General features: G+C 43.4%; 1 protein-coding gene across 1 annotated transcript in view; it reads right to left on the reverse strand.

The window, feature by feature from the left end:
- Positions 1–15,359: 15,359 nt before the first annotated feature.
- Positions 15,360–26,850, reverse strand: part of STAT1 (signal transducer and activator of transcription 1) — a 1,113,083-nt gene continuing 1,101,592 nt past the window's right edge. Inside the window, exon 24 of the mRNA XM_073647949.1 lies at positions 15,360–21,882. Coding sequence (XP_073504050.1) covers positions 21,862–21,882 — 21 coding nt within the window. The 3' untranslated portion in view covers positions 15,360–21,861. The remainder of the gene's footprint in view (positions 21,883–26,850) is intronic.

A 26,850-nucleotide genomic window follows, 5' to 3' on the forward strand; every position in this document is an offset into this window, starting at 1 on the left:
AAGTACAAAACAGGTGAGGGCGTTACTTGGCATCCTTGGGTATTACCACCGGGTTTTACCTAATTTTGCTGGGAGAATGGCGGCCCTGACCGATCTCTTGAAAGGAAAAAAAAAAACGGTAATGGTTTGGTGGAATCCTTGGCCCTGTGTTGACAGCCGGTCCTCATCAGCCCCAACTTCAAGGAAACCTTCATTGTACAGACAGATGCCTCGGAGGTAGGCCTCAAGGCGGTATTGTCACAAAAAGTGAATGGTGAAGAGCACCCGGTCACCTACTTGAATAGAAAGCTTATCCCGACAGAGAAAAACTATAGTGTGGTAGAGAAAGAGTGTTTGGCTATTAAGTGGGCCTTGGAATCGCTACGTTATTATTTACTCAGACGTCAGTTCCGCTTGGTGACGCACCACTCACCCTTGGTATGGATGAGGAACGCCAAGGAGAGGAATGCGCGAGTCACCAGGTGGTTCCTGTCACTGCAAAATTTCAGTTTCTCTGAAGAATATCTCCCTGGGAAGTCGCAGGCAAACGCGGACACCCTGTCCCGGGCACCCTGTATGGTGACAAATGTTCAACCCCACAGGTTTGAATAGAGGGGTGGGATATGTGAGGCCGTGACTGGGATGGCATACGAGGGACGTTATATATCCCCCAGAGTGTGTACAGAGACCTATTAAACCCATTGAAGTGCATTACAGTCACAAACTCACCTGCGGCTGCAAAGCAGGAATGAAGGTGAGCATTGACCTGGTCAGGCTATCTGGCTAAGACAGATTAAGTAAAACCCGGCAGGGCCTTCATTTCTTGGAGGAGGCTACAGGAAGGCAGTGGGGCGGCCTCCTCCCTCCAACGTGGGTTTTCCAGTGGCTCTTGCCATAGGTCCTTTAAAAACCCTGCATTAAGGATTAGTGTTGTTCAGTGTTGGGACCTGCTAGGAGCATAGCAGGAAAGCTTGGCGGATCTGTGAGTAGCTGAACCCACGCCTGAGAAGGCTCTGCACCCGTCAGGCTCTGAGCGGCCCCCGGCAACCATTGTTATGGACTTGTGTTAACCCGGCTGCGAATCGGAGGACTTTCTGTTTACCTGTGAGTTTTTGCTGAATAAAAGCTGCTAATGTTGGACCTCAGTTACTGCATGGTGTAAACACCGCCGCCTTACAACCCCCTGTATTCTCAGTACTTTATACATACAGCGCTCAGCGTGAGTACACCCCCTGTATTCGCAGTACTTTATACATACAGCGCTCACCCCCCTTTCGCCCCATTCAAAATGAAATATTTATATATATATAAAAAAAAAACACATACACATATTTGGTATCGCCGCGTTCAGAATCGCCCGATCTATCAATGTAAAAGAAAAATTAATCAGATCAGTAAACGGCGTAACAAGAAAAAAATTCTAAACGCCAGAATTACGTTTTTTTGGTCGCTGCAACATTGCAATAAAATGCAATAACGGGCGATCAAAACATCGGATATACCCCAAAATGGTATCAATAAAAAGTCAGCCCGGTGCGCAAAAAATAAGCCCTCAACCAAGCCCCAGATCCCGAAAAATGGAGACGCTACGGATCTCGGAAAATGGCGTCATTTTTTTTTTTTTTTAGCAAACTTTGGATTTTTTTTTCACCACTTAAATAAAAAAAGAATCTCTTTAGAAGTTATCCTGGGCTCTTTTGTTATCATTCGTATTATCCATCTCTTTGATTTGTCATCAACTTTCCTCCTGCGGCCATGTCCAGGGAGGTTGGCTACAGTCCCATGGATCTTAAATTTCTGAATAATATGTAGTCACATATTGTAGTCTGTACAGGAACATCAAGCTGCTTGGAGATGGTCTTATAAACTTTACCTTTAACCCCTTTACCCCCGAGGGTGGTTTGCACGTTAATGACCGGGCCAATTTTTACAATTCTGATCATTGTCACTTTATGAGGTGAACGCTTCAACGGATCCCACTGATTCTGAGATTTTTTTTTGTGACATACCACTTGCGTTTATTTGTGTAAAAATCGGAAAATTGGCAAAAATGTTGAAAATTTCACAATTTTCAAAATTTTCATTTTTATGCCCTTAAATCAGAGAGATATGTCACACACAATAGTTAATAAATAACATTTCCCACATGTCTACTTTACATCAGCACAATTTTGGAACCAAATTTTTTTTTTATTAGGGAGCTATAAGGGTTAAAAGTTGACCAGCGATTTCTCATTTTACAACAAAATTTACAAAACAATTTTTTTAGGAACCTCATCACATTTGACAAGACTTTGAAGGGCCTTTATGACAGAAAATACCCAAAAGTGACACCATTCTAAAAACTGCAACCCTCAAGGTGCTCAAAACCACATTCAAGAACTTTATTAACCCTTCAGGTGCTTCACAGGAATTTTTGGAATGTGGAAGAAAAAAATGAACATTTAACTTTTCACAAAAATGTTACTTTAGACCCACATTTTTTATTTTCGCAGGGTTAACAGAAAAAAATGGACCCCAAAATTTGTTGTGCAATTTCCCCTGAGCACGCATATACCCCATATATGAGGAAAAAACACTGTTTGGGCGCACGGCAGGGTTCGGAAGGGAAGGAGCGCCATTTGACTTTTTGAATGTAAAATTTGCTTGAATAATTAGCGGACACCATGTTGCATTTGGGGAGTCCCTTATGTGCCTTAATAGTGGAAACCCCCTCCCAGTGACTCCATTTTGGAAACTACACCCCTCCAGGATTTTATCAAGGGGTATAGTGAACATTTTGAACCCAGAGGTATGACACAGAATTGGATAACATTATGTCATCATATTGAATAAGTTGTCATTAGTCTTGAGTGCAAGTGCTCGCTATTTGAGTTTGCATCGGGTACTCGGGTATGCACCAAGTATCGCGGGTGCTCAAGTGACATGCTCGAGTCCCTGCCCCGCATGTTTCACGGTTATTAGATACCCAAAAAAAAACATGCGGGGATCGTTCGTGCATGGCAGGCAAACCCCGCAAGGTTTTTTTTGGCTGTATAACAGCTGCAAAACATGTCACTCGAGCACCCGCTATACTCGGTGCATACCCGAGCACCACCGATGCAAACTCAAGTAGCGAGCACTTGTATGACGTGCCCCCTGGGCCGTGGGGTACTCGGTAGCCGGGCCGGTCGTTGCTAGGGGAGATGTCACAGTGGCGGTGACTTGGTCCATGACCCAGGGCGGTCAATAAAAGGGGTTATTTACAGGGGATTTATAGTTTTTTGTATAATGTTTGTGACGCCACCTGTGGTATGCAGCTATATGGAGCTGCCGCTGCGGAGCAGGTCCTCTGGAGCTGTTGTTAGTGCAGCAGAGTTGGTTTGGCTCTCCACAGGTAGAGCTTAGCTCCAGGGCAGTGTAGATGTTACTGTTATGGAAGTAGCACTCATGGTGCAGTGTAGTGCAGGGAGTGATGGTGCAGCAGCAATAACTGACAGGGACAGTGGGGTGCAGTCTTCAGGGTTTTACTCACGATTTTCAGACTCCAAGTTACCAGGGCCAGGGCAACTTCTCACGTCGTCCTGTGCTTACTCAGGGAGGGGTTCAGCCAACCCTCAGGTACCTCCGGAGTACATAGCGGGACCCCCTTCTGTGTGTTCCTTCTGGCAGTCTCCCTGCACCTCACACCTAGTATCCCAATCCAGTGACCGCGGACCTTATTGGGCGACGTCTTCTCTGTCCCCTGGGTCCTCTATGGCTACCTTCTTGGTGAGACTGATGTGGATTGTGGCTGCAGTACCTGAAATACTGCAGCCTCTGGTTTCTTAGTTGAGGCTTAAATAAATCTGCTAGTTTAGGGACCGGTCCCCTTTGTGCGACCTGACCCCTCCACATCCTGGCAGACTCGGGAGTACGGGTGGCCTCCAGCACTACCAGTACCCCTGGGGTCCCTTCCACGTTCCTGGAGCCTTTCTTCTGCTCCTCTCTCTCGCTCTTCAGTCTTGGGCCTCTCTGACTAGCCCCTCCTCCAGAGCAGAGCTCCTGCAGAGCTCCTGCTCCCTTCACTCTCCTGCTCTGACTACACTCTACTCTCAAGATGGCTTCCCTCTTTATACTACTTTCTCCACCCACACCCACTACATGGTTCCCCCTACTTTGGTTCCCCCCACTCCAGCCAGGGATAGGGCTCAGCAGGAAATAAGATGCATCTTGCCCCTCCTGCTGGTCTGGAGTAGTGTAGTGTTGGATGCAGGTGTTAGGGTCCCGGGCTGTACTCCTTCCTTACCTGAGAGTGAGATACCACACCCCTGGTTGAGATGCAGTACCTCTGTGACGACTGAACCCTCAGGGGCGCCACATACCCAACTGGTAAAACACAGCACATCCGCGGGCTGGAACAGAGTAAAACACATTTTAGGCATACAAAATTTTAGAATGCATTCACATAGAAGATCATAAACAAACTTTTTCTTCCCTTTATGGGAGGCTCATTACTTAAACTTTGCAGTTACTATATAAAACTTTCTTTCAATAAAACTTTTTTCACTTGTAATAAACACATTTTTCACATATAAAACATTTTTAGCAGGCTACAGCACGGTCTGTAACCGAGGGTCCATTCTCTTCAACAAGGTGCTATCTAGTGAACATGAGGGACCCGTCCGAAAACTCTCAACGTAGACCCTGGGCGTGGCTGCAGGGCATAGGTGATCCAAGTGTTGGACCACGTCTTCGGCCACGCAAAACAGGTTTTTGTTCTGAGGTCAGTTTTGTTGCATAAAACCAATAAAGGCACTTTAAGAAGTGCAACTTGTTACAGTAAAGTTTCTCGGTTATTCACCGTCCATAACTTTAATGTCTTTGTACTCTTACTGGGTAACTGGATAAGCACACACACTCAAATACTGCAGTATCCTTCCGGGTAACTATGTACAGTACAGACCAAAAGTTTGGACACACCTTCTCATTTAAAGATTTTTCTGTATTTTCATGACTATGAAAATTGTACATTCACACTGAAGGCATCAAAACTATGAATTAACACATGTGGAATTATATACTTAACAAAAAAGTGAGAAACAACTGAAAATATGTCTTATATTCTAGGTTCTTCAAAGTAGCCACCTTTTGCTTTGATGACTGCTTTGCACGCTCTTGGCATTCTCTTGATGAGCTTCAAGAGGTAGTCACCGGAAATGGTGTGCCCTGTCAGGTTTAATAAGTGGGATTTCTAGCCTTATAAATGGGGTTGGGACCATCAGTTGTGTTGTGCAGAAGTCAGGTGGATACACAGCTGATAGTCCTACTGAATAGACTGTTAGAATTTGTATTATGGCAAGAAAAAAGCAGCTAAGTAAAGAAAAACGAGTGGCCATCATTACTTTAAGAAATGAAGGTCAGTCAGTCTGAAAAATTGGGCAAACTTTGGAAGTGTCCCCAAGTGCAGTTGCAAAAACCATCAAGCGCTACAAAGAAACTGGCTCACATGAGGACCGCCCCAGGAAAGGAAGACCAAGAGTCACCTCTGCTTCTGAGTTTATCTGAGTCACCAGCCTCAGAAATCGCAGGTTAACAGCAGCTCAGATTAGAAACCAGGTCAATGTCACACAGAGTTCTAGCAGCAGAAACATCTCTACAACAACTGTTAAGAGGAGACTTTGTGCAGCAGGCCTTCATGGTAAAAAAGCTGCTAGGAAACTACTGCTAAGGACAGGCAACAAGCAGAAGAGACTTGTTTGGGCTAGAGAACACAAGGAATGGACATTAGACCAGTGGAAATCTGTGCTTTCGTCTGATGAATCCAAATTTGAGATCTTTGGTTCCAACCACCGTGTCTGTGCGACGCAGAAAAGGTGAACGGATGGACTCTACATGCCTGGTTCCCACCGTGAAGCATGGAGGAGGAGGTGTGATGGTGTGGGGGTGCTTTGCTGGTGACACTGTTGGGGATTTATTCAAAATTGAAGGCATACTGAACCAGCATGGATACCACAGCATCTTGCAGCGGCATGCTATTCTATCCGGTTTGCGTTTAGTTGGACCATCATTAATTTTTCAACAGGACAATGACCCCAAACACACCTCCAGGCTGTGTAATGGCTATTTGACCAAGAAGGAGAGTGATGGTGTGCTACGCCAGATGACCTGGCCTCCACAGTCACCAAACCTGAACCCAATCGAGATGGTTTGGGGTGAGCTGGACTGCAGAGTGAAGGGAAACGGGCCAACAAGTGCTAAGCATCTCTGGGAACTCCTTCAAGATTGTTGGAAGACCATTTCCGGTTACTACCTCTTGAAGCTCATCAAGAGAATGCCAAGAGTGTGCAAAGCAGTCGTCAAAGCAAAAGGTGGCTACTTTGAAGAACCTAGAATATAAGACATATTTTCAGTTGTTTCACACTTTTTTGTTAAGTATATAATTCCACATGTGTTAATTCATAGTTTTGATGCCTTCAGTGTGAATGTACAATTTTCATAGTCATGAAAACACAGAAAAATCTTTAAATGAGAAGGTGTGTCCAAACTTTTGGTCTGTACTGTACATATCTCCATTTTTAGCAGTTCAGCAGTGGTGCCCCCTCCTGGGGAACACCTGATTCTTACAGGCTGACCCAGCCGGGTCATCAGCCTCTGATGGCGAGGGTACACTCTCCTCCACCACCCTGTGTACACGGAGAGCGAACCAACCCCGTTCCCCTTTGTGCCGGGTGTAAGTAACTCGGTCACTGGGGTACAAGTTTAGGTCGGGGTGTCCCTGCTGATGATGGGACTCCACATCCCGCCGATTAACAAATAAGTCCCGGGCCATGTGGAGCTCACGTATAAATCCCCACCCAGCCTCCAAATCAAATTTCACCACGGTCCCCTCCGCACGTGGCTCAGGCGTGGTTGACTTTGCTTTGCGGGCCCGGGTCTTCTCCTTCATGTTTCTTACTTCCATTTCCTCCCAGCGCACAGGCCGGATGCGCCGCTCCTCCAACTGCCGGAGCTCCCTTCGACAGTGCTCCACCTGGCGTACAGCCTCCGCTCGAGTCTCCCGGGGAAAACCCATGAGGTCCCCCCACGGTTATCCCACAGGAACTGGTCCTCTTCACTCCCATAGGTGGCTGAGGGCTCACGAGCGGGTAGCAGTGGGAGGCTCTGGTTTTCCAATTCCGCAGACCAGTCCCAGGGCAGGCGCCCGTACACCCATTCGGGTGTAGGGGCAGGCGGTTCCTGCAGGGGCCCCAGGAGCAGGTCTGCGTCAGCCGCGCCCGGGGTTGATGATTTTGGACCCAGGAGCAGATCCGGGGCGTGAGCGGCCGAGGACGGAGATTCCAGCAGGGGCACCAGGAACAGGTCAGCGCTTTCAGCGCCCGGGACTGGGGTTTCCGCCAGGGGGCCCAGGAGCAGGTCAGCGCTTTCAGCGCCCGGGACAGGGAGACTCCTCTTACCTGCTCCCGCGGCCGCTTCTGTGCTGCACACTGCCTCCTGGCTCTGATCAGACTGGAGCACTGCTGGTGGATTGCAGTGCCGGCTGCTGCCTGGTCGCCATCTTCTCCAGCAACTCCTCCTTCCAGCTGGCGATGGCAGCCTGCTGGGCCTTCTCCACCCGCCAACTCAGTTCCCACATCTCGGGGTGGAGGAACTCCGCATCCTCCAGGGATATTTTGAAGACCACCTCCTCCATGGTCAGGGGTGTCTCAGGCTGCTGCAGGCCAATGGCGGGAGCTGCAGTCTCACCTCCCTCCATCTTGCCTGCTGGGTGCGGTCTGTCTAGACCAGGGGTTCTCAAACTTTTTAAACAGGGGGCCAGTTCACTGTCCCTCAGACCATTGGAGGGCCGGAATATAGTTTTAAAAAAAACTATGAACAAATTCCTATGCACACTGCACATATCTTATTTTGAAGTAAAAAAACAAAACGGGAACAAATATAATATTTAAAATGAAGAAGAAGTAAAGTTAAATCAACAAACTTACCGGTATTTCAATGGGAACTATGGGCCTGCTTTTGGCTAATGAGGTAGTCAATGTCCGGTTCCATATTTGTCACTGCTAGTCGTAACAAGTGATGCAAGTGTGCATCAGTTAGTCTGGATCTGGTTGGAGAACAGAAATAAGGCATTCTTTAACAAATTACCTCAAGCTCAGACTGGTGTGGTGCGATAGTCCCCAATAGGCAAGTAAATGTCCCTAATAGGCAGGTAAATATCCCCAATAGGCAGCATAGGTTCCTAAAAGGCAAGTAAATGTTCCCAATAGGCAGCATAGGTTCCTAATAGGCAAGTAAATGTCCCCAATAGGCAGGTAAATGTCCCCAATAGAAAGCATAGGTCCCCAATAGGCAGGTAAATGTCTCCAATAGGCAGCATAGGTCCCCAATAGGCAGGTAAAGGTCCCCAATAGGCAGCATAGGTCTCTAATAGGCAGGTAAATGTCCCCAATAGGCAGCATAGGTCCCCAATAGGCAGGTAAATATCCCCAATAGGCAGCATAGGTACCCAATAGGCAGGTAAATGTCCCCAATAGGCTGCATAGGTTCCTAATAGGCAAGTAAATGTCCCCAATAGGCAGGTAAATGTCCCCAATAGACAGCATAGGTCCCCAATAGGCAGGTAAAGGTCCTCAATAGGCAGCATAGGTCTCCAATAGGCAGCATAGGTCTCCAATAGGCAGGTAAATGTCCCCAATAGGCAGCATAGGTCCCCAATAGGCAGCATAGGTCCTCAATAGGCAGGTAAATGTTCCCAATAGGCAGGCTGTTTCCCCCTTATAATGCCATATGCAGGCTGTTCCCCCCTTATAATGGCCCCATGCAGGCTGTTCCCCCCTTATAATGCCCCATGCTGGATGCCACCCCCCATATAATGCCCCATGCAGGATATCACTCCCCTGTCTTTATAATGCCCCATGCAGCATGTCACCCCCCCATATAATGCCCCATGCAGCATGTCACCCCCCCATATAATGCCACATGCAGCATGTCACCCCCCATATAATGCCCCATGCAGCATGTCACCCCCATATAATGCCCCATGCAGCATGTCACCCCCCCATATAATGCCCCATGCAGCATGTCACCCCCCCCATATAATGTCCCATGCAGCATGTCACCCCCCCATATAATGCCCCATGCAGGATGTCCCTTTCCTCCCATATAATGCCCCATGCAGGATGTCACCCCCCATATTATACCCCATGCAGAATGTCACCCCCCATATAATGACCTATGCCTCCATACATAAAAAAAAATAATAAAAAAATCCAGTACTCACTTTTCACTTGCTGCCGCTGCTCTACTCTGGTCCGGACTCCAGCGTCGCGGCGGCGTTGTCCCGCTCTGCGCTGCCTGTGACGGCACTCGGGAGGGCGCGGTGTAAAGATGTCACCGTGCCTTCTGACCTGAGACGTCACAGGAAGCGCAGAGCAGGAAGACAGCGGATCTGAGGAGGCAAGGGGAGTGGTAAGTATCGGCCTGCCGGGGCCCTGAGCAAGCGAGGGGAAGGGCGGGCAATGGCACCGCTCTCCTCTCCTCCGCCCATAGCCCGGCGGGCCGGATAAAAGTCCTCCGCGGGCCGCATGTGGCCCGCAGGCCGTAGTTTGAGGACCCCTGGTATAGACTGCTGGAGACTCCGCCCTGTCTCCCAGGTTTCTTCTCTCCTCTCACCTTTCGGGGGAGGTTCCATGGCAGCTTGCTGTCAGCCACACCTAGGGGCGGCCCCCCCACCTTGATGGACACATCTACATACATGGCCACTGCTGCTCGGGGCGGGCCCCGCTTTTGGCGCCACTCTGGAACCCGGCCCATGATGGGAGGTGGTTCCTTGTCATTTTTGATCACGCACATAATGGCGCCTGTTCTTCTGGGGCGGGCGCCACATTCAGTATCAAACACAGTCTCTAGGCGCACAATACCCGGTGATAACGGGTGGGTTTCATATCCTGTTCGTGACGCCAAATATGACGCGCCCCCTGGGCAGTGGGGTACTCGGTAGGCAGGCCGGTCGTTGCTAGGGGAGATGTCACAGTGGCGGTGACCCGGTCCATGACCCAGGGCGGTCAATAAAAGGGGTTATTTACAGGGGATTTATAGTTTTTTGTATAATGTTGGTGACGCCACCTGTGCTTTGCGGCTATATGGAGTCGCCGCTGTGGAGCAGGTCCTCTGGAGCTGTTGTTAGTGCAGCAGAGTTGGTTTGGCTCTCCACAGGTAGAGCTTAGCTCCAGGGCAGTGTAGATGTTGCTGTTATGGAAGTAGCACTTATGGTGCAGTGTAGTGCAGGAAGTGATGGCGCAGCAGCAATAACTGACAGAGACAGTGGGGTGCAGTCTTCAGGGTTTTACTCACGATTTTCAGACTCCAAGTTACCAGGGCCAGGGCAACTTCCCACGTTGTCCTGTGCTTACTCAGGGAGGGGTTCAGCCAACCCTCAGGTACCTCCGGAGTACATAGCGGGACCCCCTTCTGTGTGTTCCTTCTGGCCGTCTCCCTGCACCTCACACCTAGTGTCTCAATCCAGTGACCGCAGACCTTATCGGGCGACGTCTTCTCTGTCCCCTGGGTCCTCTATGGCTACCTTCTTGGTCAGACAGATGTGGATTGTGGCTGCAGTACCTGAAATACTGCAGCCTCTGGTTTCCTAGTTGAGGCTTAAAGAACTCTGCTAGTTTAGGGACCGGTCCCCTTTGTGCAACCTGACCCCTCCACCTCCTGGCAGACTCGGGAGTACGGGTGGCCTCCAGCACTACCAGTACCCCTGGGGTCCCTTCCATGTTCCTCGAGCCTTTCTCCTGCTCCTCTCTCTCTTCAGTCTTGGGCCTCTCTGACTAGGCCCTCCTTCTGAGCAGAGCTCCTGCAGAGCTCCTGCTCCCTTCATTCTCCTCCTCTGACTACCCTCTACTCTCAAGATGGCTTCCCTCTTTATACGACTTCCTCCACCCACACCCACTACATGGTTCCCCCTACTTTGCTTCCCCCCACTCCAGCCAGGGACAGGGCTCAGCAGGAAATAAGATGCATCTTGCCCCTCCTGCTGGTCTGGAGTAGTGTAGTGTTGGATGCAGGTGTTAGGGTCCCGGGCTGTACTCCTTCCTTACCTGAGAGTGAGATACCACACTTTACTTCTGAAAAAATCCCAACCCCAACCCTAACCTTAGCCCAACTCTAACCCTAGCCCAACCCTAACCCTAGCACAACCCTAGCCCAACCCTAACCTTAGCACAACCCTAGCCCAACCCTAACCCTAGCACAACCCTAGCCCAACCCTAACCCTAGCACAACCCTAGCCCAACCCTAACCCTAGCACAACCCTAACCCTAGCCCAACCCTAACCCTAGCCCAACCCTAATCCTAGCACAACCCTAATCCTAACCCTAGAACAACCCTAACTCTAAAGTTTATTTTTTACGCCGTTCCTCGTGCGGTATAAGTGATTAGACGTCTTTATTCTTCGGGTTGGTGCAATTACAGTGATGCCACATTCACATTGTTTTTTTATGATTGACAGCTTCACACACTAAAAAACCCTTTTTTTTTTGCAAAGACTAGTTTTTGCACCACCGACAGCTATAATTTTTCCATATTTCGGTCGACAGAGTCATGTGACGGCTTGTTTTTTGCGGGACAAGTTGACGTTTTTATTGGTACCATTTTCAAGCACGTAACAATTTTTGATCGCTTTCTATTCAGATTTTTGGAAGACAGAATAAACAAAAACCAACAATTCAGGAATTGTTTTTTTTTTTTATTTTTTTTATGCCATTCTGCGTGTGGTAAAATTGATAAGGCAACTTTATTCTTCCGCTCAGTACGTTTACAACGGTACCGCATTTATATTTTTTTTTATATTTTGCCGCTTTTACACAATAAAAACTATTTTAGAGAAAAAAGAATTTTTTTTGCATCGCTTTATTCTGAGAGCTATAACTTTTTTATTTTTCGGCCTTGGAGCTGTATGGCGGCTTGTTTTTTGAGGGACAAGATGACGTTTTCAGCGGTACCATTTTTATTTACATTCGTCTTTTTGATTGCTTTTTGTTCCATTTTTTGTTTGGCAGTATGATGATAAAACATCGTTTTACATTTTTTTTTTTATTTATTTTTTTTACCGTGTTCACTAAAGGGGTTAACTAGCGGAGCAGTTTTATAGGTCAGGTCGTTCTGGACGTGTCGATACCAAATATGTGTACTTTTATTGGTTTATTTTTTTTTCTCATAAGATTATTTATGGGTACAATATATATTTTTTTTCAGGTTTCTTTTATATTTGTACAATTTTTTTTTTTTTTTTTTTCACTTTCTGACATTTTTATGACTTGTACACTTTGTCCCACTATGAGACTATCAATTTTTGCAGCCTGATCGGCTGTATAGCACAGGAATGCAGCACCATCCCTGTGCTATGCAGACTGTCAGCGCTGCACAGGGAGAAGTTACTTTGGTCGTGCACTGTGCATGACCAAAGCAACTTCCTGCCTCCTGGTGAGCCGGATGTTGTCAAGATGACATCGGGTCACCATGGCAACATCCGGGACCGAACTCAGACGCCGGCAGAGAAGGTAAGTATAGCGCTTACCTCCTCTTGCCACCGGAATGCTGCGATCGATTTCGATCGCAGCATTTCGGGGGTTAATGTGCAGGGAGCGGTGCGGTACCACTCCCAGCACATAGCACCGGGTGTCAGCTGTGAGAATCAGCAGACACTCGGCGCCGATCTCACCCGCACAGCTAGTGTACGGGCGAAATCGCCAAGGCGTACTAATACGTATCTGGCCCATAAGGCCCAGGGCACAGATACGTATTAGTACGCCCCGGGCCACAAAGGGGTTAACATGCTTGTCTATCATTTTCTTTCTAATCTCCTGAGACAACTCTTTCCTTTGTTTCTTCTGGTCCATGTTGAGTGTGGTACACACCATGTCACCAAACAACACAGTGAGTATCTGTAGCCCTATATACAGGCCCACTGACTGATTACAAGATTGTAGACACCTGTGATGCTAATTAGTGGATACAGCTTGATTTAACATGTCCCATTTGTCACATTATTTTCAGAGGTACAATCATTTCTGTCCAGCCCTATTAAGTTTAATTTTTTTTTAAATTCTGTGGAAGCAGGGTTGAAAAGCAATGTCTGACTTTCATTTGTTCATTTTCGTAGATTTTTAATTTATTATTACTTTTGTCAGATTCAAATTATTTCTGTGACCATTGTGGGTTTTTCTTTCATTAAACGAGGGGTACCAACAATTTTGACCACGTGTGTAGTAACAATACCGCAATCCATTAATATAAAGTGTATTTTCTTGCTATACTGTGGGGAAAATAGGTATTTCATACACTGATAATTTTGCAAGTTTTCCCGCCTACAAAGAATGGAGAGGTCTGTCATTTTTATTGTAAGTACCGTTAAACTGTGAGAGACAGAATCTAAAAAGAAAAAACAGAAAATCACATTGTATGATGTTTAAATAATTAAATTGCATTTTATTGCATGAAAAAAAGTATTTGATCACCTACCAACCAGCAAAAATTCTGGCTCTCACAGAACTGTTAGTTTTTCTTTAAGAAGCCATCCTACTCTGCACTCATTACCAGTATTAATTGCACCTGTTTGAACTCATTACCTGTATAAAATACACCTGTCCACACAATCACATTCCAACCTCTCCACCACGGCCAAGATGAAAGAGCTATCTAAGGACACCAGGGACAAAACTGTAGACCTGCATAAGGCTAAGATGGGCTACAGGACAATAGGCAAGTAGCTTGGTGAGAAGGCAAAAAATGTTGGCACAACTATTAGAAAATGGAAGAAACACAAGATGACTGTCAATCTTCCTTGATCTGGGGCTTCATGGAGTGGTCTTTCTCACCTCATGAGGTAAGGATGATTCTGAGAAAAGTCAGGAATTAGCCCAGAACTACATGGGAGGAACTGGTTAATGACTTGAAGAGAGCTGGGACCAAAGTCTCAAATATTACCATTAGTAACACACTACACTGTCATGGATTAAAATCCTGCAAGGTTCCCCTGCTCACGCCAGCACATGTCCAGGCCTGTTTGAAGTTCACCAATGACCACCTGGATAATCCAGAGGAGGCATGGGAAAAGATCATATGGTCAGATGAGACCAAAATAGAACTTTTCGGTATCAACTCCACTCGCCGTGTTTGGAGGAAGAAGGATGAGTACAACCTCAAGGACACCATCCCAGCCGTGAAGCATGATGGGGGAAAACTCATACTTTGGGGGTGCTTTTCTGCAAAGAGGACAGGATGACTGCACCATATTGATGGGAGGATGGATGGGGTCATGTATCATGAGATTTTGGCCAACAACCTCCTTTCCCTCAGTAAGAGCATTGAAGATGAGTCGTGGCTGGGTCTTCCAGCGTGACAATGACCCAAAACACACAACCAGGACAACTAAGGAGTGGCTCTGTAAGAAGCATTTCAAGGTCCTGGAGTGGTCTAGCCAGTCTCTAGATCTGAACCCAAAAGAAAATCTTTGGAGGGAGCTGAAACTCAATGTTGCACAGTGACAGCCCCGAAACCTGAAAGATCTGGAGCACTTCTGTTTGGAGGAGTGGGCCAAAATCCCTGGTGCAATGTGTGCAAACTTGGTCAAGAACTTTAGGAAACGTCTGACCTCTGTAATTGCAAACAAAGGTTTCTGTACCAAATATTAAGTTATGTTTTTCTATTGTATCAAATACTTATTTCATGCAATAAAATGCTAATTAATAATGTAAAAATCATATGTGATTTTTTTTAAGATTCTGTTTCACAGTTGAAGTGTACCTACAATAAAAATTACAGACATTTCCATTCTTTGCAAAATCAGCAGTGTATCAAATAATTATTTTCCCCACTGTATATAGCGTCATCCTTAATTACAAAGTTTTATCTTTTATTATGCATAACATTATTCCTTATTGAGTATTATCCTCTGTAGTTATTACACAGCATCCTCTGTTTTATGACCGGCACCATCCCATTATTACACAGTATAGTTTCTTGTTATGTATAGCACCATCCCTTTCATAGCGTATTCTCGTCATTTTTGTTATTCACAGCGCCCTCTCTATTATATAGTCCTCTATTGTTATATATAAAATAAAATGACTGCTGATGGAGCAGCATACGGCCGGAAGACTAATCCATCAGCCGCCTCCATTAGAAAAGAAGCTTTCCCATATTCCATCAGTAGTCATTTAATTTTATATCTCACGAGAGGGAGCTATGAAATAATGACAGGGTGCTACAAATAACAAGATAATCTGATAAATAAAGGATGCAGCTTTAAACAACAAAAATAATAAGAGGATCCGACATATAAGAGATGCAGCTGTACTTAACAAGAGAGGGAATTATGCAATAAGGGGTGGTAGTATTCATAATGAGAGAAGACTATGTAAGGTATATGTATATTTTTCTATACATACAATATATACAATCTGTTGCTTTGTCGCCATAAAAGAAGGGGGCCCAAACACATTTCTTGCACAGGGACCCCAAGCTGTCAGTGTCCGCCCCTGGGAATGAGTGAGTGTACCTGCATGGCATGCTGCAGTGTGGTTTTACCCCTTCATATTACAGTCCTATGTGGCAAGTTAAAAAGAATCAGGAGGCAAAGCAAATGGGATAAAATATGGCTGCGTGATAGGACTACATTTAATCATGGACAGCAGCTGCACATAGGAACAGAATGAATATTTGCAAAGTTGATTATTTGCTGTAATATCTATTAAGTAGATATTGCAGAAAATGTAAAATTGTTCATTTTAATTCTGTTTGGAACATCGGCTTACTCGCAATAAATTTCAAGTCAATGAGTTGCAACAAAGGTTATGCAATTTATTTAATGAACATATATCACAATGACTAGATGTACGTTATTAACAAATGTTACTTACAGTAGTGTTCAAAATCATAGCAGTGTGTTAAAAAACACGAGTTAGGCTATGTGCCCACGATGCAGAAATGCTCCGGATTCTTTCCTGAGCGTTTCTGGATCTCCCTGGCAGAAAAAACGCATGCGGATTGTGCATGCGGATTGTACATGCGGATTGTACATGCGGATTGTACATGGGGATTTTACATGCGGATTGTACATGCGGATTGTACATGTGGATTTTACATGCGTTTTTCCTGCCAGGGACATGCGGATGTGAAGCGTTCTTCATTTGCATTTCCGCATGTGGTTTGACAAGCGCTTTCCAAGCGATTTTAGCATCACTTGGAAAGTGCTTGACAACTTGGTTACACTATATAAATCCATGCAAACTGCATGGATTTGTATAGTGTGACCTTAAAGAATGGTAAAAAATAAATATATACTTACCTTCTGATGGCCCCCGCAGTCTTTATTTGCTCCGTCCTGGCTTGCCGGCAGCTTGCGGTAAACTGAAGGACCTGCCGTCACATGACTAAATGACGTCAGCGCAGGTCCTTCAGTCCACCGCGATCTGCCGGGAAGCGAAGACAAGCACACCGCGGGCCATCAGGAGGTAAATATAATATTTATTTTTTATTTTATTCTTTTTTTTTAACAGGTTCTATAATACCCGGGTCCGGAGGAGAGTCTCTTCTTCTCCAAACCCGGGTACCATCCGCACATTGAAACGCATGGAATGCGCATATACAGATGTAGTGATGCGTAATCCATGCGTTCCAATGCAAGTCAATGGCGGCGAAAACGTAGTGCTTCCACAAAATAACTGATAGTGCTGCGTTTTTTTCCGCAATGATAATCCGCAGCGGAAATTTCCGCAGCATGTGCACAGCACATGCGGATCATCATTGGGGAACATGGCAGGCCTTCTACCAAGCGTTTTTAAGCGTTTCTGCAGCGTAATTGCCGCTGCAAAAATGCTTAAAAAACGCATCGCGGGCACACAGCCTTAAGCACAACATCTTTATACCAGTTTATTTCCATGCATTGGGAACATTTCACACTGTTTTCTAATTCAAAACATGAAGAGAAATGTATATAATGTTTAACTACTTTACAGAAAATAACAAAAAATGAACATTGGGCTGTTCTAAAAAAATAGCAGTGTCTATATTTGTCTTTACAAACTCACAATATGTACTCTTTTTTTGAGGATTTAGCACTTTTGTGAATCACTAACCTAATATTTAATTGCATACCCACAGTTTTTTAGAACTGCTTCATATCTACAGGATGCTTTGACTGCATCCCACAATTTTTTTGGAATTTGTTGGCTTTGCCTCAGAAACAGCATTTTTGATAATCACCCTACAAGTATTCTATCAGATTAAGGTCCGGGGATTGGGCTGGCCAACTCTATAACCTCAATTTTGGTGGACTGGAACCAAGATTTTGTTCATTTACTGGTGTGTTTAGGGTCGTTGTCTTGTTGAAAGACCCATATCCTCTTCAGCATCAGGCAACATAACCTCTACAAGTATTTTAATATATGCAAACTGGTCCATGATCCCTGGTATGTGGTAAATAGGTAAATTCTGTGCAATTTAAGGGTGTGGCATCCCCTTTGTTGAGCTGATTGGTATATATGTAGCTTACCACGGGCCTAGGTGGTCTGGAGTTGGGACCCGGTCCTATTTGTCTACCCTTTTATATGCATTACTTCAACTTTGATATACAGTAAGGTTTTTAATATAGGCAGTATAGGTACCGTCCCAATTTAGGGTCACCTTGCCGCTGGTGGGACGGCTTGTATACTTTTTTTGATCAAAAATAGTTCACTTAGTACCCTATATTTATTATGCTACTTTGCTTTACATTTATATATAATGATGGTAGGGTATGAGATATATTTTTGTCTTTTGTAGGTTTTGCTTCTTTTTGCTAGTGTGAACATGCTCCTATTTCTTGCATGTCTACCATCTTTGACCTCAGTTCACATTGCTTGGTTTTTTGTCTTGTTTGCATTCTGTGCAATTTAAGGGTGTGGCATCCCCTTTGTTGAGCTGATTGGTATATATGTAGCTTACCACGGGCCTAGGTGGTCTGGAGTTGGGACCCGGTCCTATTTGTCTACCCTTTTATATGCATTACTTCAACTTTGATATACAGTAAGGTTTTTAATATAGACAGTATAGGTACCGTCCCAATTTAGGGTCACCTTGCCGCTGGTGGGACGGCTTGTATACTTTTTTTGATCAAAAATAGTTCACTAAGTACCCTATATTTATTATGCAACTTTGCTTTACATTTATATATAATGATGGTAGGGTATGAGATATATTTTTGTCTTTTGTAGGTTTTGCTTCTTTTTGCTAGTGTGAACATGCTCCTATTTCTTGCATGTCTACCATCTTTGACCTCAGTTCACATTGCTTGGTTTTTTGTCTTGTTTGCATTCTGTGCAATTTAAGGGTGTGGCATCCCCTTTGTTGAGCTGATTGGTATATATGTAGCTTACCACGGGCCTAGGTGGTCTGGAGTTGGGACCCGGTCCTATTTGTCTACCCTTTTATATGCATTACTTCAACTTTGATATACAGTAAGGTTTTTAATATAGGCAGTATAGGTACCGTCCCAATTTAGGGTCACCTTGCCGCTGGTGGGACGGCTTGTATACTTTTTTTGATCAAAAATAGTTCACTAAGTACCCTATATTTATTATGCAACTTTGCTTTACATTTATATATAATGGTGGTAGGGTATGAGATATATTTTTGTCTTTTGTAGGTTTTGCTTCTTTTTGCTAGTGTGAACATGCTCCTATTTCTTGCATGTCTACCATCTTTGACCTCAGTTCACATTGCTTGGTTTTTTGTCTTGTTTGCATTCTGTGCAATTTAAGGGTGTGGCATCCCCTTTGTTGAGCTGATTGGTATATATGTAGCTTACCACGGGCCTAGGTGGTCTGGAGTTGGGACCCAGTCCTATTTGTCTACCCTTTTATATGCATTACTTCAACTTTGATATACAGTAAGGTTTTTAATATAGGCAGTATAGGTACCGTCCCAATTTAGGGTCACCTTGCCGCTGGTGGGACGGCTTGTATACTTTTTTTGATCAAAAATAGTTCACTAAGTACCCTATATTTATTATGCAACTTTGCTTTACATTTATATATAATGATGGTAGGGTATGAGATATATTTTTGTCTTTTGTAGGTTTTGCTTCTTTTTGCTAGTGTGAACATGCTCCTATTTCTTGCATGTCTACCATCTTTGACCTCAGTTCACATTGCTTGGTTTTTTGTCTTGTTTGCATTCTGTGCAATTTAAGGGTGTGGCATCCCCTTTGTTGAGCTGATTGGTATATATGTAGCTTACCACGGGCCTAGGTGGTCTGGAGTTGGGACCCGGTCCTATTTGTCTACCCTTTTATATGCATTACTTCAACTTTGATATACAGTAAGGTTTTTAATATAGGCAGTATAGGTACCGTCCCAATTTAGGGTCACCTTGCCGCTGGTGGGACGGCTTGTATACTTTTTTTGATCAAAAATAGTTCACTAAGTACCCTATATTTATTATGCAACTTTGCTTTACATTTATATATAATGATGGTAGGGTATGAGATATATTTTTGTCTTTTGTAGGTTTTGCTTCTTTTTGCTAGTGTGAACATGCTCCTATTTCTTGCATGTCTACCATCTTTGACCTCAGTTCACATTGCTTGGTTTTTTGTCTTGTTTGCATTCTGTGCAATTTAAGGGTGTGGCATCCCCTTTGTTGAGCTGATTGGTATATATGTAGCTTACCACGGGCCTAGGTGGTCTGGAGTTGGGACCCGGTCCTATTTGTCTACCCTTTTATATGCATTACTTCAACTTTGATATACAGTAAGGTTTTTAATATAGGCAGTATAGGTACCGTCCCAATTTAGGGTCACCTTGCCGCTGGTGGGACGGCTTGTATACTTTTTTTGATCAAAAATAGTTCACTAAGTACCCTATATTTATTATGCAACTTTGCTTTACATTTATATATAATGATGGTAGGGTATGAGATATATTTTTGTCTTTTGTAGGTTTTGCTTCTTTTTGCTAGTGTGAACATGCTCCTATTTCTTGCATGTCTACCATCTTTGACCTCAGTTCACATTGCTTGGTTTTTTGTCTTGTTTGCATTCTGTGCAATTTAAGGGTGTGGCATCCCCTTTGTTGAGCTGATTGGTATATATGTAGCTTACCACGGGCCTAGGTGGTCTGGAGTTGGGACCCGGTCCTATTTGTCTACCCTTTTATATGCATTACTTCAACTTTGATATACAGTAAGGTTTTTAATATAGGCAGTATAGGTACCGTCCCAATTTAGGGTCACCTTGCCGCTGGTGGGACGGCTTGTATACTTTTTTTGATCAAAAATAGTTCACTAAGTACCCTATATTTATTATGCAACTTTGCTTTACATTTATATATAATGATGGTAGGGTATGAGATATATTTTTGTCTTTTGTAGGTTTTGCTTCTTTTTGCTAGTGTGAACATGCTCCTATTTCTTGCATGTCTACCATCTTTGACCTCAGTTCACATTGCTTGGTTTTTTGTCTTGTTTGCATTCTGTGCAATTTAAGGGTGTGGCATCCCCTTTGTTGAGCTGATTGGTATATATGTAGCTTACCACGGGCCTAGGTGGTCTGGAGTTGGGACCCGGTCCTATTTGTCTACCCTTTTATATGCATTACTTCAACTTTGATATACAGTAAGGTTTTTAATATAGGCAGTATAGGTACCGTCCCAATTTAGGGTCACCTTGCCGCTGGTAGGACGGCTTGTATACTTTTCTTGATCAAAAATAGTTCACTAAGTACCCTATATTTATTATGCAACTTTGCTTTACATTTATATATAATGATGGTAGGGTATGAGATATATTTTTGTCTTTTGTAGGTTTTAAGTATTTTAATATATGCAAACTGGTCCATGATCCCTGGTATGTGGTAAATAGGTCCGGCATAGTAAGAGAAACATGCCTATATCATGATGCTTTCACCACCATGCTTCACTGTCTTCAGAGTGTACTATGGCTTGAATGCAGAGTTTGGGGGTCGTCTGACGAACTGTTTGCGGCCCTTGGCCCAAAAAAGAACAATTTTACTTTCATAAGTCCACAAAATGTTTCTCCATTTCTCTTTAGGCCAGGTGATGTGTTCTTTGGCAATTTGTACCCGCTTCAGTACATGTCTTTTTTTAACAGTGGGACTTTGCGGGGACTTCTTGCTAAGAGATTAGCTTCACACAGTTGTCTTCTAACGGTCACAGTACTCACAGGTAACATGAGACTGTCTTTGATCATCCTGGAGCCGATCGTTGGCTGAGCCTTTGCCATTCTGGCTATTCTTCGATCCATTTGAATGGCAGTCTTCTGTTTTCTTCCATGTCTCTCTGGTTTTGCTTTCCAATTTAAAGTATTGGAGATCATTTTAGCTGAACAGCCTATCATTGTCTGCACTTCTTTATAAGTTTTACCCTCTCCAATCAACAAAGTACGTTGTTCTTCTTAACAATGTCTCGAAAGACCCATATTTCTCAGACTTTCAAAGAGAAATGCACGTACAACATGTGCTGGCTTCACCCGTAAATAAGGGCCATCTGATTAACACCTGTTTCTTCACAGAATGATTGACCTCACTAACTGAACTCCACACTGCTATTATTTTCAAAACACCCCCTTTCAATTAATTATTCAAATACACAGACTCAAAAACATGCAGATCATGAATGCTGAGTCAACTGGTAAACAGTTTGACATGTGGTAATATAATTTATACCAAAAACAGTGATTAATCTGGTTAGTCATATTGAACTATTATTTTGAACACTACTGTATCTAATATTTAAAGTACATTGTTAACATACATAATATCAAAGAACATTAGCAAGAAGCATATTACTCATTTCAATATTTTAATTGATGATTTAATGATTACACTTGTAACGCTGACTTTTTTCAAGATGGTATTGAAGATGTTTAGCTGTTGTAGGAATGCATCTGTAAAACAAACAAAAGTAGATTATTTTGCCTGCTTAACCTCGTCATGGTTGGGCAATTTGTGTTTTTGTTATTTTATGCCAAGAGCCATAATTTTTTTATTTTTCCAAAAACATAGCCATTAGTGATGATCAAGTATGTTTCAGCAACCCTTTCGGCGAACACACTTGGGTATTTTGGCGTGCTCTAACAGCCGTGACACTTGCAGGTGCGGCGACATTAAAAGAATTGTCGAGCACACCAAAATACTCGGCGAGCACCCAAGCATGCTCACCAGAAGGGTTAATGAAACATACTCGATCATCACTAATAGCCATATGAGGACTGTACATTGGCGGAATAAATTGTATTTTTGAATGACACTATTTATTTCACTATATAATGTGCTGTAAAACAGGGAAAACATTTATGTGGTAAAACTGTGAAAAAAATGTGATTCCGCCATTGTATTTTGAGTTTTCTTTTGATGGTAAAATGACCTCACAAAATGATTCTCTAATGTGAGTATGATTGTAGTGATGCCAAACATGTATAGCTTTTTTTATTTTCTTTGACTTTAGCGGTGAAAAAATATTTGGAACTTTGTAAAAATGTTGTACATTTTGACATCTGACAACTTTTTTATTTTTCTGTTCTATTTGAGGACTTGCTTTTATAGCATGGCAAGAAGACATTTTTATTGATACCTTTCTTGAATACATGTGATTTTTCAGCTCTTTTTACTGCAATATTTTAAGAAGATGCGGTATTCAACAAAACAATTAAGGCCTTTAATTTTTTTTTCTCCTTACGCTGTTACCTGTGATGCTAGTCACTACTCACACACAAGCCGAGAGGCTGGGTAATCAAAAGATCCGAGGTCAGAAGCCAGGAGGATACGTCAAAGACAGAGGGGTGATACAAAAGATTAGTCAGATCACTGTCCAGTGGTCAAAATAACAGGAAGACAGCAGATCAAGAAAAGGGTTAAAGAAAACGGATGGTCAGAACGAGGTCCTAGGTCAGGCAGCAGTAGATCAGAGTACCGAGCACAGAGCAACAAGGCAAACATACACCAGTGAGCAGAAGCTACAATTGGCACTAGTCTGAAGAAGAGAGCTGGTTATATAGCCAGGTAATTATCTGAACAGGAGACACATGGATGAAGCTCAAGCAATACCCTACTCCGACTGAATGGCTAAACTGTCAATCAAGACACTGACAGCTCAGCACGCCCCAGCATCCAATTGGGCAGCTAAGCCGTCAAAGACAGCTCAGCATGCTCCTGCTCTCAATTGAAAGCCAAATAGTTAATTCACTGCATCCAGACACAGAAAGCTGGAATCGAGACAGTACCTTCTCTTCAAGGGGGGGCCACTGGACCCCAGGTTTTCCAGGAAACCTATAATGGAAAGCCTTGATCAGACGATCCACTTTTATGGCTCGAGCTGGAACCCAGGATCTCTTCTCCAGTCCGTATCCCTTCCAATGGATGAGATACTGGAGAGAATTACGGACCTTCCGAGAATCAAAAATTTTTTGTACCTTGTACTCTAAATTGTCATTGACAGAAAGCGGAGGAGGTGAGGATGAGGGAGACAAAACTGAAGGGACAAACTTCTTTTATAGTGATCTATAAAACACATTCAGGATGCGAAAAAATGGACGGAGTTTTAATCTAAATGCCACTGGATTAACTACCTTCAAAATTTCATATGAACCAATAAACTTAGGACCCAACTTCACTGAATGCACTTTTAATTTAATATTTTTGGATGACAACCAAACCTCATCACCTATTTTCAATATGGTAACCACCGAACGTTTCCTGTCGGCCTTTTCGTTTCTGGCGAAGCTGAGCCACCCCAATATTTTTCTGAACCTCCCTCCAGACATCCCCAAGTTTCTGTATGGTAACCTCTACTCCAGGACACCCAGAACTCATCCTAGAGAATTCAACAAAATGGGAATTAAAAACATAATTACAAAAAGAAGTTGAGGTTCCAGGAGACTGGTTAACCCGACTGTTAAATGCGAACTCAGCAAGAGGCAAGAATGAGGACCAGTCCTCCGGCTGAGCTGCAACAAAACACCTAAGAATTTGTTCCAAAGATTGATTTGTCTTCTCTGTCTGACCATTGGTTTTAGGGCGGTAAGCAGAGAAAAAGGACAAATATATCCCCAATTTCTTACAAAAAGCTCTCCAGAGTTTGGAGATAAATTGCACACCATATCAGTTGCAATATTTAAAGGAATTACATGCAACCTTACCACATGATTGATAAACAACCTGGAAAGTGTTTCAGCATTGGGTAACCCTGATAAAGGAACAAAATGTGCCTTTTTGCTTTGCTGAATCGGTCAACTACCACCCAAATAACAGTCTTCCCACCCGAAAAAGGCAAATCTGTAATGAAATCCATAGACAAATGAGTCCATGGTCTTTCTGGGACTGGCAATGGACCCAATTTGCTGGCCATGGCCCACTTTAGCGCGTATGCAAACCCCACAAGCGGATACAAAATCTTTAATATCATTAAACATTGACCAAAAGAGTCTAGTTATCGCTTTCTGTGTAGCAGTGACTCCAGGGTGACCACTCAAGACAGAATCATGAAACTCCTGCAACAGACATAATCTTAGATATACAGGCAGAAATAATTTAGATCCTGTAGTAGCGGAAGGAGTTAACGACTAGACCTCGCGGATTTCTGCTTCCAACTCCAAGGAAACCATAAGAATCATGATAGCCTGAGGAAGAATGGAGGATGAAGGTTCTGGAGGAAAAACTGAATCAAGACTGTGTGACAAAGCATCAGCCCTAGTTTTTTTGGACCCCAGTCTGAACGTAATGGAAAAATTGAATCTAGAAAAAAATAAGGACCATCTGGTCTGTCTTGGGGTGAAACGTTTAGCAGATTCAATGTAAGATACATTTTTATGATCAGTCACAACTGTGACCTGATGAATAGCTCCAAAAAATGCCTCCATTCTTCAAAAGCCAACTTGACAGTGAGCAGCTCGCGATTCCCAACATAATTTCTCTCAGCAGACAAAAATTTCCTAGAAAAAAATGCACATGGCTTTAAGTTGGTCAGAGTTTTGGGACCTTGAGACAAGACTGCCCCCACCCCAATCTCTGAGGCATCCACCTCTATGATGAATGGTTTCTGAAGAGCGGGTTGTATCAAAACTGGAATGGACATGAAACACTCTTAATTTATTAAAGGTCCCAATAGCATCCAGCACCCAAATCTTAAGATTGGCCCCCTTATGTGTGAGGTCAGTAAGAGATTTAATGATCAGAGAAAACCCCCTAATAAATTTTTTATAGTAATTGGCGAATCCTAGAAAACGTTGCAAAGCTTTAAGGTCCAGAGGTTGAACCCAATCAATTATAGCCTGCACCTTCCCAGGATCAGTCTTAAACCCTTCAGCAGATACAATGAATCCCAGGAACAATATATTTTGAACATAAAAAGTGCATTTTTCGAATCTCGCAAACAAAGAATTTTCCTTGAGTTTTTGTAAAACAAAACGAACATGTTCATGGTAAGAATCCAGATCAGGTGAAAAAATTAGAATGTCATCAAGGTATACTATAATAAACCTTTCAACAATATCAGAAAAAATATCATTCATAAAATTTTGAAAGACTGCGGGTGAATTGGCTAAACCAAAAGGCATGACCAGATTCTCAAATAGACCCTCAGATGTTAAAAAACGCCATCTTCCACTCATCACCCTTAACCCCTTTACCCCTCAGGGTGGCTTGCACGTTAATGACCAGGCCAATTTTTACAATTCTGACCACTCATTTTATGAGGTAATTACTCGGAAACGCTTCAACGGATTCCACTGATTCTGAGATTGTTTTTTTCGTGACATATTGTACTTCATGATAGGGGTAAAATTTCTTTGATATCACTTGCGTTTATTTGTGAAAAAATCGGAAATCTGACGAAAATTTTAAAAATGTAACAATTTTCAAAATTGTAACTTTATGCCCTTAAATCAGAGAGATATGTTACCCAAAATAGTTAATGAATAACATTTCCCACATGTCTACTTTACATCAGCACAATTTTGGAACCAACATTTTTTTTATTAGGGAGCTATAAGGGTTAAAATTTGACCAGCGATTTTTCATTTTTCCAACAAAATTTACAAAACCATTTTTTAGGGACCACATCACATTCGAAGTGACTTTGAGGGGCCTTTATGACAGAAAATACCCAAAAGTGACACCATTCTAAAAACTGCACCCCTCAAGTTGCTCAAAACCACATTTAAGAAGTTTATTAACCTTTCAGGTGTTTCACAGGAATTTTTGGAATGTGGAAGAAAACAATGAACATTTAACTTTTTTTCACAAAAATGTTACTTTAGACCCAATTTTTTTATTTTCACAAGGGTAACAGGAAAAAATGGAATACATAATTTGTAGTGCAATTTCTCATAGGCGCGCTGATACCCCATAAGTGAGGGAAAACCACTGTTTGGGCGCACGGCAGGGTTTGGAAGGGAAGGAGCGCCATTTGACTTTTTGAATGTAAAATTTGTTTGAATAATTAGCGGACGCCATGTCGCATTAGGGAACCCCTGATGTGCCTAAACAGTGGAAACCCCCCACAAGTGACACCATTTTGGAAACTAGACCCCTTAGGGAACTTATCTAGATGTGTGGTGAGCACCTTGCACCCCCAGGTGCTTCACAGAAGTTTATAATATTGAGCCGTAAAAATAAAATTTTCACATTTTTCCCACAAAAAATGTTTTTCATTCCCTAATTTTGCATTATCATAAGGATAACAGGAGAAATTGCACCATGAAATTTGTTGTGCAATTTCTCCTGAACACGCCGATACCCCATAGGTGGGGGAAAACCACTGCTTTGGTGTACGGCAGGGTTCGGAAGAGAAAGGAGCGATATGTTGGCTGGGATAGGTTGCAGACACCATGTCACATTTGAAGAGTCGCTGACATGCT

The sequence above is a fragment of the Phyllobates terribilis genome, unplaced genomic scaffold (assembly GCF_046119375.1).
Source record: "Phyllobates terribilis strain yellow unplaced genomic scaffold, ASM4611937v1 Scaffold_9__5_contigs__length_417890890, whole genome shotgun sequence".
Taxonomy (NCBI): Eukaryota; Metazoa; Chordata; class Amphibia; order Anura; family Dendrobatidae; genus Phyllobates; species Phyllobates terribilis.